We start from the raw sequence: 22,712 nt of genomic DNA, 5'->3' as shown, positions 1-22,712 counted from the left end.
ATACGTCGGTACCAGCAAATCCCACCAACCAGAGATGAACTAGCAGCTCTGAACAGGGTCAGGCTCCTGAGCCTCTAACCAGGCGCACGCTGGTCTGCATCCACCTTGCAAACACAGCGAGTGTTTGTGGAACTGAATGACTGGACGTATGAGCGTAAAATATTCCAGTTAGGAACAACAAGTACGTGTGATAGGCATGAAGGCACAGAGCCCAGACTTCATTAAGGTAGTTTTTATATTTTGAAAAGCAATATTAAAAAACACTGGAAAATGCAAGATAAATGTAACAGTTGCTTCTACAAGTTGTAACCTTGTATTGCTTGGCCATTTTGACATATAAATTATTGCTTACTAGCTCTCATAAATACACAACACAATAATATGTACAGAGGCAGACAAGCATGAAATATGAAAAGGAAAACATTGGCAACATTGATTCTGGTAAATCAGATTATTTCATACATACCAGGTCTCATAATGGTGGATAACTACTAGCTGTAGTCCCTGAGAAGTTAGGTAAATACCTTGATTTGGGGTTTTCTATTTTATTACTTTTAATGCAAGCTGACAGCATTATAGTACTCAGAGAGAATGGAACAGGCAGGTGTTCTTACCTCAGCTCATTGACTTCATCCCAGTATTTCTTAATAATGTAATAAGATGACAATAAATAGGCTATGCAAATAAATATTACTCTGCTAAAATGTTTAGTATTTACACCTTTCTTTGTAATTTTACAGCAGCATGTCTTATTATTTCTGATAACATCTTTTTCTTTTTGCCACTGTCATGCAAATGCAATTTATTTCTATCTGAGACGGGGCTGGAATCAAAAAGAAGTGTCATAGAAGCATCTAAAATTGATGCAACAAAATCCCACATCAAAGAGGTATAAAGCGACCCAGCTTTTTCTTTCGTTCTGTCTAATTACTCCTTCTAGCTACTAAGGAAAATATGCAGAGTATTTAACCCCAGGTGTGATTGTGATGAACTGAACTTAAAATGGATTTTATCCTATGTAACATAGTTGCGCTATTGAAGGGTTTAAAAATCACACAATATCACCAGTGCTGGACCCTGGCAGAGGCTGTGTAGTGTCCGCCTCTCTTTCGCAGGGTTTTTTTCTAGTTCTCCTCCCAACCACCACACCTTCAAGCTGCTTGCCAGTCTGCAGCCCAGCTCTGCAATGCTTCACCTGTTGAATGAAGACTCTGATGGGCCTTTTTTTATTAGATATATTAGCTACAGATTTGGACTATTTGCCTTTCCTTTATGGTAACAGCTATAATATCCGTATTTTCAATGTGAAATTGGTGCATCCAAGTTGGGCCCTCAGACCAGAAAGTTATATCCAAATTATACAGGCCACTATGAAAACTAGTTTGTAAAGTTTTAAACAGCAGTCTAATTAGCCACTACACAGATAAGGAGGTTAATGCTGGCATAATGAGTTTATGCCAGCTGCAAGGGGTAGACAACACTTGATTTAGTATAAAGTTACAGCAGTGTGGATAGCAAATACCTTAGCTGGCTTGAAGCCTAACGGTACAAGTTAACCCATCCATCTACTTTCAACCAGTTTGAATTGGCAGAGGGAGGAGCCTTCAAGGTGGCTCTAGCATGCTTTCAAATCAAAGCCTGAGCGTAGAGTCATCTTTCTACTTCTGTTTTCTTTTTTCTTTCTTTTTTCTCCCCTTCTTTCATTTCCTTGTCTTTTACTCCTCTCTGGCACCGCTGCTGCTTCATCAGCAGTAACTACCAAAACAGCCAAATGCAGTGAACTGAGAAACAGGCCCACTTTCTCACCCTGAACACCTTCTCGTGCTCCCTCTCCCACAGATTTCGAGAGAACAACTTGTGGACTAGAGTGTTACACTATATGAGCTAAAGCATGCAGGCTGGTCTACATACAGGCTCCTAAAAATAATGACACAGTAAAAAGATTTCACAAGGGGGAGCTCAAAAACCAGCAAACCACCCAGGTAATGCATCTAGGGTGGGGATTCGGTGAGCGCTGCAGCCAGAGGAAGAACTGCAGTAACACAAGCAGCAAATTGTATCTGGTTTGTGTTCTTGCACTGCAAAAAGGAGCCCACCGCAGCTAGTATCCTCATCTGAACAGTTTTGGTCTGTTTGCACAAAAGAGTTATTTACAATATGTGCAGTCACATCTACAGAAGAACATAGGAAATTTTTACTCCATGGCCAGCAAGAGTTTATTTTTTTTCTTTTTACTGGGTAAAAAGACAAATTTTTTTTTCTAAAAAAAAAAACCAAACAAAAACCATATAGTATTTGATAATAACAAAGTACAAGCAAATACATTTCTGAAACATCTGTTTCCTTTACAATAGATCTATACAATATTTCACAGATGGGAAAACCGAATGCATTCTACAGATTCCCCCACAGACTACTTGTTAAAGCTGCTTTTTTTTAATCCCTTTAAACCAGAGATAATACAATGATGAAGAGCATGCTACTTCAGTATTCCCACATTTCCGTTAAGGAGCATTTTCTTGGAAGTCCTCCTCGTGTGGAAAACATACAATAGAGATGGGAAAGCAATGCAATGTCCTCCCTGCTCTGCCAACCGGACCGTTGCCGTGAGTCAGTGTACAAACTCATGCCAGACTGCGTAGCACACTGCACATTGCCTGTGGCATTCACTAGATTATTTCAGGGCAACTTCTTAGCGATGAAAACCAGAGCTACTGTGATGGTGGTGCTTAGATGTAGGTTAACTGTAGACAAGACTTTAGAAATGCTGCCTCAGTACATGCCCAGAAGTAGTACTTTTAGCTACATGGGAATTGGCTAGGGGAGGGGTGTGAGAGGGACAGAAGCAGTAACGGGACCCTGATACTGAGAAGCCGGTGTGTATGCAGGTAATTACACCGGTACCCTCTAAGGTGTACCCTTTTGTTCTTTAAAAACTAGAAGCGTGTGCAAATTAGGTGAAGTTTTACCTGCTGAAACAGAATTTCCAGGAGGTGAGTTAGGAATGTAGGTGGATCTAGGCATTGCCTCTGAATAGACACCAAGGAGGCTGTAATCCAAGCAGAAAAAGCTCCTGCTGTAATAATTTATAACGTGTTAACTGCAGGAGCTGGTGCTAAATCTGAGATAACTGAAAAGGAAGAAAATAACATGTTTTCAGTGTACAAACAATTGCGTCCATAAATTGTAACAAAAGTGGATTGGCTCTTACAGTGTGTTTTATAAAGCAGATTCTTAAGGGGCCATAACAGCATGAACTGTTTACTGCTGACTTCCACATCACGACGCGCTCCTGAGTTTCATCTCGTGCGCTGTCTTTTTATATTCCCATTCCTGGTTGTCCACACTTATCTCAAATAAGATGCTCCAGTAGACTCAGGGGAGCTGCACGGATTGCACAGTATTTTTGGCAACAATACTTTGGCAGCCTTGAATTAGTGAGGTACATGCTGTGGTGAACCGAGAATCAATCCCCTTGTGGCATGTTGCTTGCCGAAATGTTTTGCTGCCGTGACACGACGTTTCCTTTCATTCTAATACTGGCAGAATCTGCATTGAAAGCTACGCTGGACCAAACAATATTTTCACAGAAACCAAGCACCTGAGCTCAAAGGACGCTGCTCTGCTCCCTCCCGTCCCGGTGACCAGTGGGGATGGCACCAAGCTTGCCCTGCAACTCTGTGAGCAGCTCCTTTGCTGGCTCTTGCCTGATTTTCCTGTGCATGTTGTGTGAGCTACTGATAAAACTCAGTAAACTGTTCTTACATAGGGAAGCAACATGCTTGGCATAAACATTCACTTAATTCAAAGTGCTGCAGTTATAAGGTTATATGAAGCTGTGTATGCTCACACTCGCGGCTCTATCCTATGAGAAAGCTCAAACAGAGCTTGCTGGTTGTCAATGACGTGCAGGTGATGGACGTATGGCTTCAGCTCATGATGCTCTTTTGAAGGAACTTCATTGCCTGCAAGACAGGAGAAAGGGGATGAATCAGAAAGCCATGCCTTGCCTGCTTCCCTGTCCTGTGCGTTACAAAGTCCCTGGTGTGCCAACCTGCCAGGTGCTAGGCAGTCACAAAGAAGACGGCCAGCGATCCAAAGGACTTGCTGTTGAAGTGCAATGCATGAGGTTACAGCTAGATACAGAAAAGGGGAGAAGAAAGAAAGAAAGAAGCAAGCAATGCTGGACAGCCAGTGTGCACGAAGGAGGGACAAGTGGATGGCAAGAAGCTGAGTCTTCCCAAGTGGAAGATTTACTCCTGCTGGCAGTACAGACAGTCCGTCCCCTGTAAGGGTGGTTCAAGGCTTCCTTTGTGCTGCTCTGGCAGCACAATGGGACCTTGAACAGGGGTGGGCGACCCAGCCTGTAACTTTTAAACAGCCTTAACACAAATACACAAGACAGCAGGCCCCCCAGTCGTTTCCTTTGGAGCAGGTGAAAGGTGACAGTGCAGCAGACAGGTACGAAAGCTCTTCAAAGCTGCTCTGACAGGCCCCCGCGTTTTGATCTGTTATGCTTTTGATTTCTGATCTAGTAACAGAGACGAGAGTCATGCTGGTATTTTACGGGAGTTTACATGGCAAGAGGAATTAGCTGTGTAACAGACAAATTGAAGGGTGGCTTGAATAGCAGATGTTTTCTGTTACAAGCTTTACGCCTGACATTGGCTTGTGGGAACTTGCCGCCTGTGAAACCCTTTTTGCTGGCAAAACCCGCATTGCTGGTGGCCAGCAGAAGTGGAAAAGGAAAAGCTACCATGGCCACCGAGACCCATCAAGACAGGCAGAGAAAGCAACCAGATACATTTCCCACATGTTGCTGACTGCTGACAAACGAGCAAAGGTTGGAGAGCTCGGTTCTAGTCCATGTCCTCAAGGAATTTTTAATAACGTTACCATAAATTAAAAAAGAAAAAGCTCAAAATTCCCCGACCCAATCAGCTTAACTTGAACGCTCCCTCTCTCTCCTTTGTTTCATTATCATCCTTTTCTCCACGCTCTCCAGCTACATGAGAAGCTTTCCAGGAACTGACCATCCCACTTGTTTCTGAAGAGCACCGTATGATGCTGTGTAGGTAACGTGGGATGTCAATGCAGCCAGTTCTGCGTGCGGCTGCTAACGGGGCTCCCAGGTAGCTATTTTTAGGAGCTATTTCTGAGCAGCTATCTGACTTGAGAAATGTGTGAGAGAACAGGACAGCGTGATAAATTTGTGTCGGGATACAGAGATGACCTTTCTGTTCTGAGGGAATAGGATCCCAGCAGCTGTGCTGAACATACTGAAAAACACTTGTATTTCTCATTAACACCTGAAATGACAAAAGCTTGAATTACGTTCTTTGTTCAGGCTGCTTTGCCCGGTTTTGGAAACACTATTATTTGTTTTCAGGATTTAGGATATAAAAGTATTATCTCCATTAAAAAGGCATTTCAGTCTTGCTTGGAACCTAACCAGTTTCTAATCCAGAAAGATTTTGGCCTGCAAGCTTAATACACGATACAGTTCATAAACAATAATAATATTCCTTGCTTAGTTTTGCTTGAACTCTTTCCTACAGTAGGACGTCTGCTGCTCTTAGGCCAATCTGAGAGTTGATGCAGTAGAAAGATTCACATTCCTGAGAGCAAAATAAGCCCACTAGAAAAGGAAACTGTCCATAAAGTCTCAATAAATATTCAGTGAACTCATTTCATGCCTAAACAAATGTAAGGGAAAAAAAAAAAAGTGCCTACAGGGATGTCTGTATAAGCTGCTTTTTAAATGCCAGCTTCACAATAAATCAAGTCTGTGGTAAAATAAAATAACAATCACGTACTTCAAACTACCAGATTATATGATAAATCTCAGGTATTACCCTTGGATTTATGTTACAACACTTACAAAATCACTTGGAGGGAAAAAAAAAAAGCAAAAACAAGATGAAAGATTTGCAAAGAAGCTGCAAAAAAAATTCACATCATTCAAAGGAACCAATGCTACCATTTTAGAATGCCAAATATGAGACATTCTAACCTACGGAGACATGGTTTGGATTAATCAGTAATTCCTTCAGTATCTGGTTTAATAGAATAAAAACAAACGGCACGTCCTTCTCCCTCTCTTCTCTCTCTCCCTATATCAGAACAACGGAAGAACCATAATGCTGAGCAGCTTTTGTTTAAAAAAAAGACTGTACATACACAAGGTAATTCTATAAAACAGATGTTCAGCAAAGTTCTTAACAGTACCTATCATTCTACAAGGTACATGTATTTAGACACAAAATTATTTTTATTATTTTTGTCGGAGTCCATGCTGACAGCTGCTGAAAATTCAGCTGGCAAAAAGAAACGATTCAAACTCTTTTTCCCCAAGGCTGCAGCACAGTTCCGAACTTCTCTTTGGAAAAGAGGTTTTAGCGGCCTCAATAAATGACGTTTAGTGTGTTTGGCTTAAAAACTCTAACCACTTCCTAAAGTAGTGTTGTGTTTGTCCCCTTCCTGTGTTTAACCTCTCTGCAGAGAAAGAGAAATGCTGAGAAGGAGAAAAACAAGGTTTCTCCTCTGTGAGCAGCAGAACAAAGCGAACTGGGGTCTTCTGGCATGGCCCTGTAGGGTTGGATTCTCTGGTGGCTAATAAGGTGGAAAGACAAAAAAAAAAAGTCTTTTGTGCAGCTGAGGCACTCGTGACCATTCCCATCAGCGTAGATCCTCCAGTGTCTAAACCAGACAGAGCTCTATTTGCAGGCTTTCCCTAGCAGGGGGACTAACACAACCCCCTCTTTTCTACCTAGTCAACTACTTTCATGAAACCCACATGATCTTAGTATCTTCAAGACTTTTTGTGAAATGTCCTTAAGAACCCAAACTAAGCAAACAATTGCTCTTGGTGAAAAGCCAAGTGAAAAGCCACAATGATTAATACCATCTTTTAGCTACTGGAAGCCAAGACAGCTGTGAATCCATTACCAAAACACATAGACTAGCAGGAGACTGAGGTAGCTCGGTTATAGCCGGGAAAGTTAGAAACAGCAGCGTACACCAGAGGCCTCCATTATTAAGTGCAGCTGGCACAGACCTTACACAGTATTTTGAAGAGGTGGTAATCTTTACAGCAAAATAATTTGTAAAAAAAATTGAAGCTGTTTCTACAAATATTTTGTAAAGTAAAACTTCATCCAGCTGTGGTTACTGCTATGTTGACCTTCCAACAATGACACCCCCTCTTGCCAATTGGTTAAATAATTGGCAACCATGTTTTGCTGCTGTAGTAAACCTGAGCAAGTAGAAAGAAAACAAAAAAACCCAAACCCTCAAGGCTGTAAATAAGTAGCAAATTCTGGCTACTCACCAAGCTGGTTATTTCTGCAATGTCTCAATGACCGAACAGTATCTGCAATCATGTGCTGCAAAGACAAGATATAAAACATCAGTGCAAAAATCTGGGATGGATTCTGTCATTAGAAAAGCCTGAAAAAAATCTCCTTGCCCTACACCATACAGCAAAAAGCAACTGTAGTAAGGTAGAAAGTGAAGACAGCAGAAGAAAGACTTTGCTCTTTGTCTTAGTGATAATATATGATGAAACACGGTTAGTCTAGAAGGTCCTTATTGATATCACACAGATTAAATGAGAACAACTCTGTAAGAGCCCATGGAAAGTGGTAATGAAAAATAGCCAAACAATTGCTTATTTTTGTTCCTGTGACTGTTATTAATCTGAAAGCCCACAGCAGGGAAGTCTTGTGGACTGAGTGGGTGCTTCTGGGTCCAACCCCTGGCTTTAATGCATTATCCAGGGCATTCGGTAGTCTGCAAACTCCTTCTGTCTCCACGTGTTGTCTAATTAGACCATAAGTCCCTTTGTGGCACAGACTACACCTTAACGTATACTTGTATGATGCCTAGCACAAATCAGGCACCAGTATCAGCTAGGCAGTTTTCTGCAGTATGATAACCAACACAAATATAACAGCCCACAGCCTAAATGCTGCAGAGCAAGCACTCTGACATCTCCACAGACACGTACCAAATAAGGCTATACTGTAGCTATACTATTTTAAGAAGAGCTGGTGCTAACAGGAATATCGGACATTCACTTAGATTAAGCAAAGGAAATAAAATGTTTAAGTTTGGTTTCTCATTCAGGCTCAGGTCTTCAACTTATGAAAACTGGGATTGTTCACTATAAATCAGTGGAACGTGCTCATTTTCACTAGATGTCGCCCATAAAGTTGTTGAGGCATTACTTTTTTCCTTTATTTGACTGCTTCTGTGGTATAAAAGTGAAAACATACTGAATGTGGCAACTCTTCACCAAATCTAGTAACTAATTTAAGCAAATTGCAGTTAGCAGCAATGATATAGTACCTCATGCAAACAGCTGATGTTCTTGTCATATCTCCCTCTTAAATAATCAGAGGCGGAAAGGATTAACTGTCTTGAGCAAAGTATGTTTAAGACCAGAATGACGTAGAACTGCTCATCTCTCAACACCCAGAGAGTGGCTTACAAGGCTCCTCCACAGCAAAGCTTATCACAAGAAAAACAGCACATTTAATGGAAGCTTCGTATTCTTTTCATCAGTTAATCAAAATAATTTTTCTTGTTACCCGACGTGCTTCATTTGCCATGAAATCATGCAATCTCTTGTGCTGATGGCCTTGCACCGATTATAATGAAGTTCTAATGAGATACCCTAGATTTCATGGTCAATAGTGTGAGTACTGGGAGAGCTACAACTTCCACCAGTGCTGCTGCTGCTGTGATGTTTTCCGGCTGATACCCTTTGAGTCTGTCTTTTAGAAGAGAGATGCCATTATCACACACACTGTCATTCTTTGCTGTTTCTCCTTTGTAGTCAGTCAGTATGGGTGTCCATCCCAAGACTGGCTTCTGAAGGTGATGCCCTGGTGACGGAAGAACCTCTTTGTGTAACACTCTCTTAAAGCAGAATCCCAAATCTCCCTTCTTTAGTAGCCTAATTAGGCATTTCTCTCTGCCCATTTGCAGTTCTCTGGCATTCAACTGTAATACAGAAAACCAGCCAATTCATCTGCAAAGCCAATGTTATTTCCTGACTGTTTAAACAGGTGCTTGCACAAGTTAGTGTGATGAGTAACACACATTTCTCGTGGCCTTTCAGCCTACGGGCTACCTAGGATCATTAGCACTCCTTTAACTAAGGATAGCAAAAACTCAGGCTTGGGACTTGCACAGGTATTTGGGGGGTGGGGGTTGAGAACCTTCAGCTGCATGCACACAGTCCTTGCAGCTGAAAGCACGAGGTAAGAAGGTGTTATCTAAAATGGTAATGGCCATTGACCTGCATCAGAGTTTGCTGGAGTGTGGCTAAGACATGTCATTGGGAAGATATGGGTGATGGCTGACTGGAGAAAAAAACTGAAGCAGCCACATTTCAGTGACGCAGCTCAGTAAATACCATGGAAATACCTTGAGATGCAACAGTATAAGACCATATTTTCATTTATTCCTTCAGATTTAGTCGAGGAAGTGAGCATGGGACTAAATATTGATCAAACACTATTCTAGACTAGAGTTTACCAGACATGGAGTTAAATAAACCACTGCAATCCCTTGAACTTTTGCTAAAACCGGGCAACGTTCCTGAGACAAAAGATCATTTCATTTTCTTCTCTTTGCAAATTGTCTTCTTTATATTTTGAATTAACTTTGCCTTCACTGCAATCGCATCATGTCAAATCAAGTTCAGTCACGGTAGGATTGTTGTGGCCATGATGGTCTAAGAATATAAAAGAAGCGGGGATTGTATGAAGAGATAATATCTTTTATTAAACCAACTGATTTAGTTGGAAAAAACAATGGTTCAGATTGACGAGTCCTCCTTCAGGTCAGGTGTTTAATGCAGAAATGAAATATTTTAAAATATTGATCCAAATACTAGAAGCCGTCTTTGCTTTGAAATTCGTAAGTAGAAATTCTATGCATTTATGACAGTGAGTAAGTTCCTTCCCCATAGCAGTAGTCTCCTATGGTAGAATAATTCTTTTCTTTTTCTGCAACAGCAAATTTGCAGGTGAGGTTCAGTGGCTTGATCCAAACCAAGCAGGAGTCAATGTCAATCCTAATTTTTCTCAGCAGAGGCCAGAAAGTGCTCAGCACAGTATAAAACACCAAGGAAGACATTCTTCCTTGGGATAAAGCCCTTGTAATTAGAAAAGAAACATGAACTGATATATGTGATGGTGTGTGATGCATCTTGATAGCAAGTTCGTGCCCACAGACTAAATACCTTAGCATCCAACTGAAGCTGCGTAATACATGTACTGCCTGAGTTTCCACTACACTCCTATTTAAATCTCTCCTAAGCCCCCATTTCCTAAGCTTGCACTATTGCCTGCATTCATATGTACACAGGGCTCCGGGAGACAGCATGTTCCTGAGGGCGTGATCTGACTAATAATTTGGAGGAAGTGTCAGTTTGAACAACCCTCACCCCACCACCACCACCTCAGACTCTCCCCTCCCATTTAAAATGCCCATTATCGATTTGCATGGAAAAGGTGAAATCCTGGCTCACTGAAGTCAATTAGCAAAGCTCCCACTGCCTCTGGAGACACAATGGTGACAGCAAGGATAGGAAATCTTACCAAGCAAGTCCAGCATACATTAAACATATACATGATTAAACAACAACCAAACAAACAAACTAACAAGGTCTGGCTAAAACCGGAGCGTGAATCAGATCCTACATATTCACTAAATAAATATATGGGCCAGTGGAGGGATTTTAGTAACAATTATTGTGCATCAAGGGCTAGTTTAATTTACATGTTAATTGGATGTACTTCCAAGAGGCAATGAAGAAGAACATGCTAATGAGTTTTATGCAAACACCTAAAGGTCAAACAGTTAATGGACTTGGGACAAGAAAACCTTTCATTAAATGCAAATCAGTGTTCTTGTAAACTCTGCAACAAGAAAAGGTACAGAAATCAAATAGAAAACACAAAAAGAGGACCTCAGGTTCAAAAGTCAAAGTCTACATCTGCTTGCAAGTTGAAAGGCAACGTACATTATGATAGGATGTGAAAATAAGTTCAACATCTGGTTCATGAATAACTCCATGTTTGCACATTCATCCTCAAACAAGGGTAAACACACCGAGAAAATAGTTAAGAACAATTCACCAGGCACAGCCATCTGGACTAACAGTCCCATGGCACCTCTGGAGCAATCAGGAGAACATTTTGGTTTCTTGATCAAATACTCCAGGCCAACAAAATAAAAAAAGATAAAAATAAATAAAATTAAAAAAAAATTAAAGTTTCTCCACTCCACCATTGTTCAGATATATAAACTGTGGCTTTCAGTGCTACAAAAATGTTATCGACAAAAAAAAAAAAAAAAAAAAAATGAAGTAATGCACATTAGACAAATCAAACCTCTATCAGCAATATCATGCCAGAGTAGATGTCATATGATGTCTAGTATAGATGTGGCCAGATACAATGTCAGTAACTGCCCTTCTACATAGAAGTTAGTATAGTAGTATTTGCAGTCAGTTTAATTCATATTTCAGGCATTATTTTCTTCATCATCTAACCTAGACCAAAACTTTTACTTTCATTTAAGATCCCTGGAATTAGCATACCAGTGACAAGTGATAAACTAGAGAAACTTTTTCTTTAGTGCCTTGAGAAAAAAAGGAAACATAATTCAGAGAAAGCTGAAGCAGGAGAACTTAACTGAGGAGAAACAGTCCATGAGGTGGTGCAAAGGAACAGATCTTGCGGGGGGGGGGGGGGGGGGGGGGGGGGAGAAGGGGGAAAAAAAAAAAAAAAAAAAAAAAAAATGAGTGGACTGTGTGGCAGTGATGCCGGCCACCACTGGCTTAGCCGTTTTACACAGAAGTAGGGGAGGAAGGAGTGAGAAGAGAGAGGAGCAGAGGACAGGGGCAGGGGAGATAAACTGTTGGCTGTTTTATTCTGTTTGCTCTTTTTTACCCCTGCTTACTTCTTCTTGATTCAGTGAGAACAAAACCTTTTAGTCTTTCAAGATAAGGAGGGGAAAGGGAAGAAGAGAACATGAATCTCTTTGAAAAACAGGAAGGACAAAATTAGCTTACCAGCTTTTCAAAATTAACAAGGTTATCCAGAAAAGTTTTATTTCCTTCGTGGATGAATGTTACATCTGAAAAAAATAAAGGAAAAGGAATTATTTTTCATGGCTTTGTTGTTTAATACAAAGAAATAAAATGACTAAACAGCAACAAAAAGAAAAAAAAAAAAGAGGAAAGTATCCCATTAAGGATTGACACAATACCTTATAACAGTGGAACAAAAGCCTGGTATAATGATGACATGCAGAGATTATTAGATAACAACACTACGTACACATTGTAATGAGGATTTCCAAGTGGGAGCACGGATTTCTTATTAAACGTGGTCAGTGTTAATTCTGGGGTGTGTATCCTACAGAAGATGGCTGGGAGCAGGCGGGAGCATCCAGAGGGATGGCCCTGCATGGCACGCCTGCTCTCCGCACCCTGCGGCACCGATCCGGCCACGCTGCCCATGGCTGTGCCCGAGCTGGGGCTGGCCAGTCCCTGAGCCCAGAGCTCCATGGGGGCAGAGCTACCAGTCTGCTCTGACACCCCTTCACCTCTCTCTGTGGGACACGATAACTCTGAAGTCCTCCCCAGAGACACGGGCCACAGCAGTTAAACAACAGTTAAACACAAGCCACCAAACTGAAGTTCAAAGCCTTGAAATAAGCGTTACGGCTAGGGAAGAAACACTTTTACACAGAGTTGTTGGAGAGAATTTGCAAAGGCAACAGAAAGGTCAGTGAGAGGAAAAGGAAAAGTCTGTATTTGGCTCCAGGAAGGGAACTGAACACAGTGGAATGAACTGGAGAGGGGGGGAATATCAGGCGAAACAAATGCTGCTAAGTTAAGATTACAATTAAAACAGTAAATTGACGTCATTTTCTCCATTTTTCTAATGCGTATTAGGACACAAAGCAAGACCTGTCTTGGTCAGGAAGTACCAAGAACATGGACAGATTCCCTGTGGGGACTGAAGCTCTGCCTCTGATAGTGCATCCTCTGGGTCACTGAAAAGACTAGCAGGAGCACCACCACCATGCCCCCTATCAGCTCTCTCCTGAACGTGCGGGCACCCAGGAGTACCAGGAGGAGATGGCATTATTCTAATGAGACAGCACTCCAATACCATGACTTCTTAAAAGTCACAGCTGTGTCTGCCAGCAGGCAAATGGCACACAGTAAACAGGCAATGTCTCCCTCTCAGCAGAGGTGCCAACCTCCAACCCACCAGTCTAACTGCGCATCTCTTAACTGCGCATTTTTCCTGTGCTCACCTCTAGGACTCCCTCTGATGCACACTTGGTCCCCCTAGTTTCGGGAGATTTTAGGACTGGGAAGCTGCAGCTGACACTGGGGGCTGCTTCGTCACACCCCGCCCCCCTTCATCCTCCCCCAAAACAGCCAACCTGATTTATTTCCTTTTGTTTCAAAGACTCGCTCTGTGCCCGAGGGGCATTTTGTAATTGCTTAGAATGGAAATGTTAACAGCTTCATACGCTGGTGGAAACCCGGGGCTGGGACTCATTAGGCAGAGCTGTGCATGAGGGGTGATGGAGAGCTCCCGCACCCCCAGGGCGGCTGGGCTGGGGTCTGCCTCGGGCAGGCAGGATATCAGCCTGGCCACGCAGGATGCCAGCCGGCACTCCTGAGCAAGTGGGGCAAGCACGGCATATTCTGGGGATGCCTCCAGCACCTCTCTGCCCCTGGGCAGCATCCTAAAAATCAGGGGGAAAGGAGGGAGCGGGACCTGCTACACCTCCTCTGCTGGGCTGCTTTGGGGCACCCAGGGAAAGGGACAGGGAAAGGACATGGCTTCAGGACACAGGCATTACTTGTCTCTATGTCAGTGCAATTAAAAACCGTCTGTCACTTCTAATGAAAAAATTACACTAGAAGCAGAAATTTCCACACAGCTTTTTAAGTCAATGACAGCAACGTGTATATCTCTGAGGTGGAAGGAATAGAAATTTGCTTTGCAGCCAACAACTAAGAGTCTAGATAAATTCAGCGGAGCAGAAAATTGCATGTGAGCTATGTTGTAAGGGTACATCACAGTATTTTATTACATATTTGAAAAATCTGCCCGATTGTCAAAAGCTGTGTCTGTGTGCTGTAAGAGAGCTCCACATTTAAATTTAATTAACTTTAAAAGGACACTCTAAAGTTATTTTTTATAATTAAAGGTTATTAATGATTTTCAGTTTTTTCTTGAAACTACTTTTGTTCCTCTTGTGTTGAAATACAGTAATTATTTGAGTTACTAATGATTTCTATGCTATCAATGCTTATTTTACTGGTCTTGGAAATAACGTTAATACAAACATGACTGACATGGAATAAAGTCCTATACTGTGCAATAGTTTGGGAATTACCAACCTTGGCAACATCTCCTTATGGATCACTGTACTGAAGAAGATGACTGTATTGTTTTGCAAAGCCTCCTTGCTATCTCCAATATATTTGAGAGACATGAATGCTGCTTACGTGCATGTTCTTATACACCATACTGTAGTGGTGTGCAAACATCATTGCTACAAGTTCCTTTTTTATGTTTGCTGCCTTTGTTTGCAGGCAAGACATACTCGAGAACACTTAAAAAATACTGATTTTGAAGCCTTGATAATTGTATCCATCTGAATTAATGCAAACTCCTTTTATGTGTGCAAAGAGGGGAAGTGCCTGATGGCTCCCAAACTGTCACCAACTGATCTGGAGAACTGTCTTCAAACATTTTAAACTTGAGCAGCAGCAGGTTGGAATAAACAGCCTAAAGAGAACACTTTCAGAATACAGGAATAACCAAATGGATTTGCCATGTTCAAAGACAAGGCAATTAATAATTAATGACTCCAAGACAACGGAATATTTGATATACCTGCCACTTAATTAGCTGCCCAGCTCACTGAGTTAAGCATGTAGTTTTATTTTTTAATGTTTGTTTTTTTTTTTAAATAAGATTTTTTTTATCTCTTTCAGACCTCTAAGAGACTTGACAATCCCCTCCTCTCAGGACAGACAGATGGGGCAGGTTCTGCCTTCAGGATGACACCAGGTAGTTTCACCCCGGCAAGGCAGGGCGAGCACCTCAGACCAGCAGCGTGGCCGAGGCTGCTTGTGGGGGTGCACCCAATGCAGCCGGGCAGCCCCGTTCAGGGGCTTGCAAGGTCTCGCTTCTCCACTGAGGAGGATGTGGCCAAAGCAATGGCACACTACTCTGCCCGCGCCTGACGGGAAGGTAATGAAGTTTGGAAACCGGTGTGAAAATTGCGATCTTCCCCCTGTCTTAAAAGGCAGCTGTTTATTACCCAGAGCGAGTGCTATCTTGTAGACACCACTACATCTGCCACATACTTATCATAAGGCCACCTGAAGGAAAAATCACCTTACACTTATTTTAATTAACCACAACGAAGAAGAGCAGCCAAGCTTTAACATTACCTTTCAGAAGTAAGGGCATGAAGGGGATTTTCGGAGATTTCATTTTCTTGAATGCATCTCTGTAAGCTTTGTGATTCAGAGAAGGGTCCTACAAAACCATTTGGGTAATAGAGAGAAAAATCAATAGGCTATAAAAAGAGCAATTCTAAATCCATTACGGGCTTATGATCTGAACATGATTTAGATATAAAAGGCTTCTTCGGGAAACGAGGTAGATAGTTTTCTAAGCTAGGTGACTTACTAAACTGAACAGGAAATGTAAACAGTGAAAGGAACAAAAGCAATTACGTTCCTCTAGATGAAGCAGTGCTAAAATGGGAGTAAGCTGCAGAATAGATTCACTTGGACTGCTCTGTAATTTCCCCACAAATTTCTGTTAGCAAAAGCTCTTCAGCTTACTATCTAGCATAAAATGTATCCCAGAATGTATTGCTGATTAATTTCTTCTTTAAAAAAAAAAAAAATGAAAACAACAAAAAAAATCCCAACAAAAACTGCTCTCAGATCAATGGAAGATATCAGAGATTTTCAAAGAAAATAAGAGAGTATGTTTCAGTGGTGTCGTGTAAGTAATTCAAAAAGTCATCTCAATTTCCCATATAAATGAACATTTTTGTACACCAGCTCACACGCAATCTTGAAAACACATTAATTTATAAAGGACTCTAAGTACAGAAGCGTGACAGCCATTAAAGGCTGGATCTCATGTTCCCCGCGCCAGGCAGTGATCTCACCACGCACCCACTTCCATGACAGCCAGAGGAAACACTTGTTTATTCAGCTTTGATAATGGTGACAAAGACCCTTAGCCTCGGATTTTGATTTTTTTTTTTTTTTTAAACTTCAGCTGTCCTCCTTTTCTCCCGATCCGCAGCATGTTGCTTTGGATCAAGGCTGATTAACCACCATAGCAAAAGAACAGCTTCCAAATTGATGCTGGGGAACCGACACTACATTCGCCTCTCTCTGTCCTTCCTCCAGCTGTCAGTAATATAGCCTTTTTCCTTTTCGCGTTTGGAGACCACTTCTGAGCTCTGGAGGGCTGCGTGGCCTTCGGCAAATCTGACATGACAAGTTCCAGCTCGAGACAATGACAGGCAGCCTCCAAATAAATTAGGAAGAAGGCAGGCAGGTAAAGACAGGCAATGCCGTTCTGCTGTCAACACCGTACTTACTGTCAAACTTTCAAGTTCAGTGAAAAGTTTCTTGAACTTCCCAGGAATTTTCTGAAGTGGAGAAAATAGAGAGAAAAAAAAAAAGTAAAGTTGATTTAAGAAAAAAAAAAACGCATAGGCAGAAAAATGCTGAGGCTTTTTTTTCCCCATGAGACTGTCGCGTGTGAAGTGCCTGCTGTAAGTACCAACAGGCAGTTAACCTCCGCTCCTCAGCTCCAAGAGCCCTAATTACAGACCATGTTCAGTGTGATGCCAGCGAGGCACCAGACCCTGCAGCCTCACCTCGGGGGCCTGCATCAATCTTTTATGGAAACTGCTTGTTAGCACCTGTTTTTATTTCCTTCCCTAGCTTCCATGTCTGCTGCATTTACCCTAATATCCCTATCAGGTTAGAAATTGTAACACAGACTGAGAATTCAGATAGTGTAATCACATCCAGGTTAAATCATTTGTTGTAATCACTCTTTGCCTAAAATATGAGTTCTAGAAATTAACAGGCGTAACGCTTAGTGCTGTTTGATACACCACACACCCAGTGCTGACCAGTGTTACTACTGGCACATGCTGGTGCCAGAAAAGAACTTTCCTTAAAAAACGGTTACTCCATCTCTGGTATCTCACCCTAATCCCACAGGGAGGTGCACAAAACACCTTCTAAGGGAGCCCAGACATAAACTACCTTCTTGCCCCACATGCTAACACCTGCTCTGCTCCACGAGCATCCAGTTCCTTTATCTCTAAGATGCTTTAATGGATTCACCTCATTATACTCAAAGCAATCGTTCTTCAGTTTGAGTTTTGCTGCTGGTATTTAGGACTTGAAGAAGGATGCGTGCACCTTAAAGCCTGTCTATTTTTTCCAACCATACTAGCTAGTCTAGTAAAAGATATCCTCTCTTAGTACAAATCCTGTCTCGTCTTTGTCCTTAGATCCTGACAGCCACCAGGACACTACCAAGAGAAAAGAGATTTAGAACAATTAAGATTAAGTGGATGTGTTGTATGATTAAAATGCTAAAATAACTGAATGTGGAATTGCAATTGCACATTTTTAATATCTTAAATCAGGGAAAGTTAGGCTCATTAAAACACTGCACACTGTAGAAAAAAAAGTAGAGTATGCTTAGGAGCATATTACTTGTTTAAGAATTCAAGTGCAGAGCCAATATAATTTAGCGTCTAAATGGTTGCTTAAATTTAGGTGGCTTCATTTACATGTGTAATGTAAATGTAAATTAATTTATAAACATTGCTCTACTTTCTAGAAGTCACATTACTAATGCAAATAACCTTCTGCTTTTGAAATTTCCAGTGCAGTAAAGTTTTACAAATAATTTAAAAAAAAAGCATGTGGCTTCATAAATATTTTACACACAGAAATGGGACATATTTACAATGATACATATGCAGATGCACTCCTTGCTCAGACAAGCAATATATTCTGCTCTTCCTGAGAGAAGTCCACCAGCAGCACATAATCGTCGGAGAGGTCTCACCACACAGCTGAGTTCTGCATGTTTCTATGCGGGAAAGATCTACACCAATGCCACCGGGTGCCTTTGATACAATACTTAGCCCCTTCCACTCTCCTACCAAAGCCCAGAGAAATGAGATGAAGGCAACCCATAAGAGCAGGCAAGGGCAAATGTTCCCTAGTGGGCAAAGCATTTTAAAAGTAGGAGAGACAAAGGGTTTCTGTATCGTCGTCCTCAGGTATGTATGTTTTTTCTAAAATTTTTGCTTTACCTGTTATTTAAAGTTAGCTCCTCCTTGGCTGTCTGAGTCCCTGTAAACTCCTCCCTGCAGACGCAGTCACTGTACCTGTTTCTCTGCGTGCCGAAACCACTGACATAGGCAGTGATGTTTCCATATGCATGATTTCAGCTAAGGGGGAACTTTGCTCTGGACGGTGTGTCAGATAGGTTTGTAAGTCTCTGATGGCCATTTGGTTTCAGCTGTTGGTGTTCAAGAGTATCTCCAAGGCAGGAGGTCACAGCCATTCTCTGTCACTTTGTATTACGGATTGATATTTTTTGAGTACTGCCCGCTTGTGGTGTTGGGGGCATGGGGGAGGGATGAAGCTTCACCCCATCACACTAAATTACTCCTTCCCCAATTTTTGGTTCATCAGCAGATATAATAAGCTTGCAGATACTACCACTCAATAATTTACTTGGATGGAAAAAAAAAAATCCACAATATAAACACAGATCCCAGTGGGACCCTCCTCTAAACATCCCACGCTCTGTGCTCTGTCTAGCAACCCGTAGCTTCTTTAGCAGATAATCTCTTCTCCAGTATGCTCCTTATTCACGGCCCATTTCCTAACTTTGTTGTTCAAGATGAGCAGCTGCAAAAGAGCTGATAAAGGAGAATTAAAAAGGGTTTATTTATACTTTGTATTTTTTTTAAATGAAATTATTCCATAATAAGGTATTGCTTGTTTGGAGCCACCTTTTTAAGACTTTCTGTTCTGACATCTACTTAAAATGCTAGGATAATTTACCCGACTTTTTTTTTTTTTTTTTTTTAAAGAGGGTAAGATCTCCTTGCTTTGTTCTTATTTAAAAGCTCTGGAAGGACACATTTAGTTTTATTTGAATAGCTGTGTATCTAAGGTTTCAGGTCACAGAGAAGTTTCTCTACCAACACTCGCTCCCTGTTTGATTTCAGCATGAAAAAACCGTAATTAGAAAGAAAAGGTAATTCACCAGTATACAACCTTTGTGAGAAATGGTTTTGACACGGTCTAAAACATACAAAGATGTGTCTTACCTCCCAGGTCTGAGACAGCCGGCTGACAGATGCAGTGTTGAGACCCATAACAATAGCAAAGAATGAATTCAGATTTCTTTGGGCTTTACAGCTGTGGAATAAAAATATGAACGTTGCATTCTGATTTTTTGTACTCAGAATCAGAGATAAATGGAATGCACAGGTATCTTAGGTTACTGAGTCCCATTTCAACCCTCAGCACTAACACACAATCATCTTCCACATAATGAACTCGTTAAATGTCCTCTCATGACCACCTGCAGTCTAGGTGATGGGGTTTCTAAGAAGTTTTTTAGCAAAAGTTCTACTGTCTCATCAACCCTGTTGTTGGCAGGTTATTTTTTTTCCTTTGCTGTCAAAAGTAATTTTCCCTTTTCAATGTTCAAGTTACTCTCAGCTGTCCTTTACCATACAGAAAAATTCCTTGACCTCTATTCTGTTGTATTATAAATATTTTCATGTCCTTTTTCATCTTTTCTATAAATTGTACATCATTGGTTCCTTCAATTTCTCTCTGCAGTCATGGCCTGCAATCCACTTTTCCATATTGTTATTATCTTTCATTGAATTCTTTGTAATTTATTTTAACTTTTCTCTCACGCATTTCCTTCTTATCAAGGAGATGTAGTGAGACAGTGGGAAGGGAAGGAGAAATATAATTACTGTTTTGGATCTAAGTTCTTACACCTTTCTCCTATGCAAGTATAAAACAAATATCAAATTATTTATTTGGAACAGCATCACACTTTGTCCTTGCCTTTAATTTGTCATCTATTATCACCCAAGGACCTTTGTCACAGTACTGTTCTTTACAATCATGCATTTATTTCTTCAGCTCAGTATTAGCATTCCCTAGCTGAATTACTCTGCATCTATCTAAATTAAATCTTATCCTACTGTTGTTTGCACATGCCACCAGACTCCTTAGATCATTCTTTTTTTTTCTATCCTCCAATGCATTTGCAATCCCTCATCATTTTTATTGTCTGAAAAATCTGATTAATGTTCAGTTTACATATCCCTATAAATTAGTTGCAGTTAGCACTGGTTCCAATACAGGTCCCTGTGGAATTTGCTTGATACCTCTATTCTTTGACATTTTACTATATATGATCAGACCCTTCTTATTTCTAGTCCATGAGGAAATTTGAAATCCTGAAATATCGACTCCTTTTCAAACAACAAGATTCCACTTTCTCTTGCAGATTCTTGAAGACCACCATAAACATACATGTGCGTGTGTGTGAGAGTGAGAGAGAGAATCCTCTTCTAAGGTAATTTTAAGTATGAGTGAATCCACTGCCTTCACTGGGATTTATCATCAGGGAAAAGTATGTGCCAAAGCCTTAGACTGGAAACACACCAGCACTTGTTACAAGTTTTATAAAGCTTGCACTCATCGCTGTGTACTATCTTGAGACAGTGTATTTCTCACTTCACTTCAGCTGTCTTAAAGTTAATCCTAACTTCGTTGCTTAGACTTCTTTTATCATTAAAGTCAGGCAGCTCCCAAAGGTAATTCACTCCGAAACAAGAAAGGTGTCCAGCACAGCTCAGATAAAGTGACTATTGGATGGGCCCACTTCTCACAAAGAACTGTAGAGGGAAGGTACATCTTTTACAGTCAGTCACTGCTTGGGAAGCAAGACTGCTGTTGTAATCCATTTATTCTAACTCTGTGTTGACCTGTTTCTGTAACTCCTCAGGATGTTCATTTCTAACGACATGCTAATCCATTTTCTCTATCAAATCACTTGTTTACTATTTCAGACTAGCTCATCAACAGAAGCGTTAGGTACCCATGTTTCAAAAACTCTGCCTCTCCTTTATGTATTGGCACACTGTGTAAAAGCCTTCCATCTTCTTCAGGTGTTCCTCAACAGTGAAGCACACAAACGTTGAACGTGAAATCTTAAGTCCTGGGGCTTTCCTGACAAGCTGAAAGTCAGAGACACAGACTCCTGGCCCAATCTAGGAGCAGAGAACAGGGAGCAGCCAGGGCGGCTCACAGCTCCCTACCTCTCTGCCTTAGTCATAAACGAAACAGCAGGGCTGCTTGGCTTGTGCCTCATGATGAGAGTCCTGTGCTTAGCATACCATCCCTCCACCCTAACTGTTCCTCTTTCATCAACTCTTCCAGAATCGATGAGATATGATAATGCTTCTTTTAGAAAGCTGTTTTTCTGATTAAAAAAAGTTCCCAAGCAAACTACACACTCACTTATTTGTGTATCCATTATTTCACAATCTACGTGCCACGATGATGGGTGCTTCTGCAATGCACTGGGAGAGCCTGTCTATTGTTTACTGACAACTGTATTTAGTCTCCACAACTTTTTCACTTAACAGAGATGGAATTAATTCAAATAGAGCAACATTTTAGTCTGGTGACAAATATATCCCTATTCATGTGGGACAGACATGAAGCTTTTCTTGGAAGGCAAATTAATGCTACTGTGGTGCAAGCAAGGCACGCAGAACCAACCGTTTTTGACGTAATTGGACCAAACTTGGCCATTGATAAGGCAGAAAATGAGCGTATTACTGGATACCATAAACTTGCAAACTAAATCAAATCACATTTATGAGTTACACTAGATTAGATTAGATTAGAAGAATTCATTTCACCAAAGGCACTGCTTCAGCAGAGAACAGTCCTTTCTATGTAAGTGCCTTGCAAATTAAATCAACCCAGTCGATGAAGGGAACAAATTATACATTTTCCATGAACATGCATATTCAAATATTGCAGAAGACGAACAAGTGGAGAAAGAGACAAGGAGAATGGTTGCACATATTTAAATTGCTCCATTCCCTTGGTTACTAAAGTAAGAGTGATTACAGAGAAAAGAACTCTCTGTGTATAGTATATATTTGTATTCTGTTCCAAGGCATAGAATAAATGCCAGCACTATTTAGTAATAGATTTGATGGTCTATTCTTGCACTAATTAATGAAGAACCCCCACTCCAATAAATAAAAGAGTACCCCAGAGGACAACATGGGGCAACAGCTTACTGTAGCCAGTTTCCCCTCTAGAGGTAGGACTTTTAAGATTGTAACAGAGTTTTTTGGTTTCCGTGTAGTGTTTGGTGAATAACTGCATTGCTGCTCAAATAGTTTTGTAATGCAGTCCTTAGGTTATCGTTGCTAAGAAAGGAGATATCTCTGCACCATCAGGGATTTTGCAGCTGATGCTGCAGATACAGCAGCTAAGCTGCTGGGGAAGATTTGAGCAGCATATACTCCACCAC

General features: G+C 41.1%; 1 protein-coding gene across 1 annotated transcript in view; it reads right to left on the bottom strand.

Moving 5' to 3' along the window:
* Positions 1 to 217: 217 nt before the first annotated feature.
* Positions 218 to 22,712, bottom strand: part of RAPGEF5 (Rap guanine nucleotide exchange factor 5) — a 163,927-nt gene continuing 141,432 nt past the window's right edge. The window contains exons 21-26 of the mRNA XM_076331350.1: positions 19,459 to 19,549; positions 16,684 to 16,734; positions 15,509 to 15,596; positions 12,089 to 12,153; positions 7,331 to 7,385; positions 218 to 3,965 (exon numbers count right to left, since the gene is read on the bottom strand). Of these exons, the coding sequence (XP_076187465.1) occupies positions 3,847 to 3,965; positions 7,331 to 7,385; positions 12,089 to 12,153; positions 15,509 to 15,596; positions 16,684 to 16,734; positions 19,459 to 19,549 (469 nt within the window). The 3' untranslated portion in view covers positions 218 to 3,846. The remainder of the gene's footprint in view (positions 3,966 to 7,330; positions 7,386 to 12,088; positions 12,154 to 15,508; positions 15,597 to 16,683; positions 16,735 to 19,458; positions 19,550 to 22,712) is intronic.

Source organism: Aptenodytes patagonicus, chromosome 2 (assembly GCF_965638725.1).
Source record: "Aptenodytes patagonicus chromosome 2, bAptPat1.pri.cur, whole genome shotgun sequence".
NCBI lineage: Eukaryota > Metazoa > Chordata > Aves > Sphenisciformes > Spheniscidae > Aptenodytes > Aptenodytes patagonicus.
This window is presented reverse-complemented; position numbering and strand designations above follow the sequence as displayed.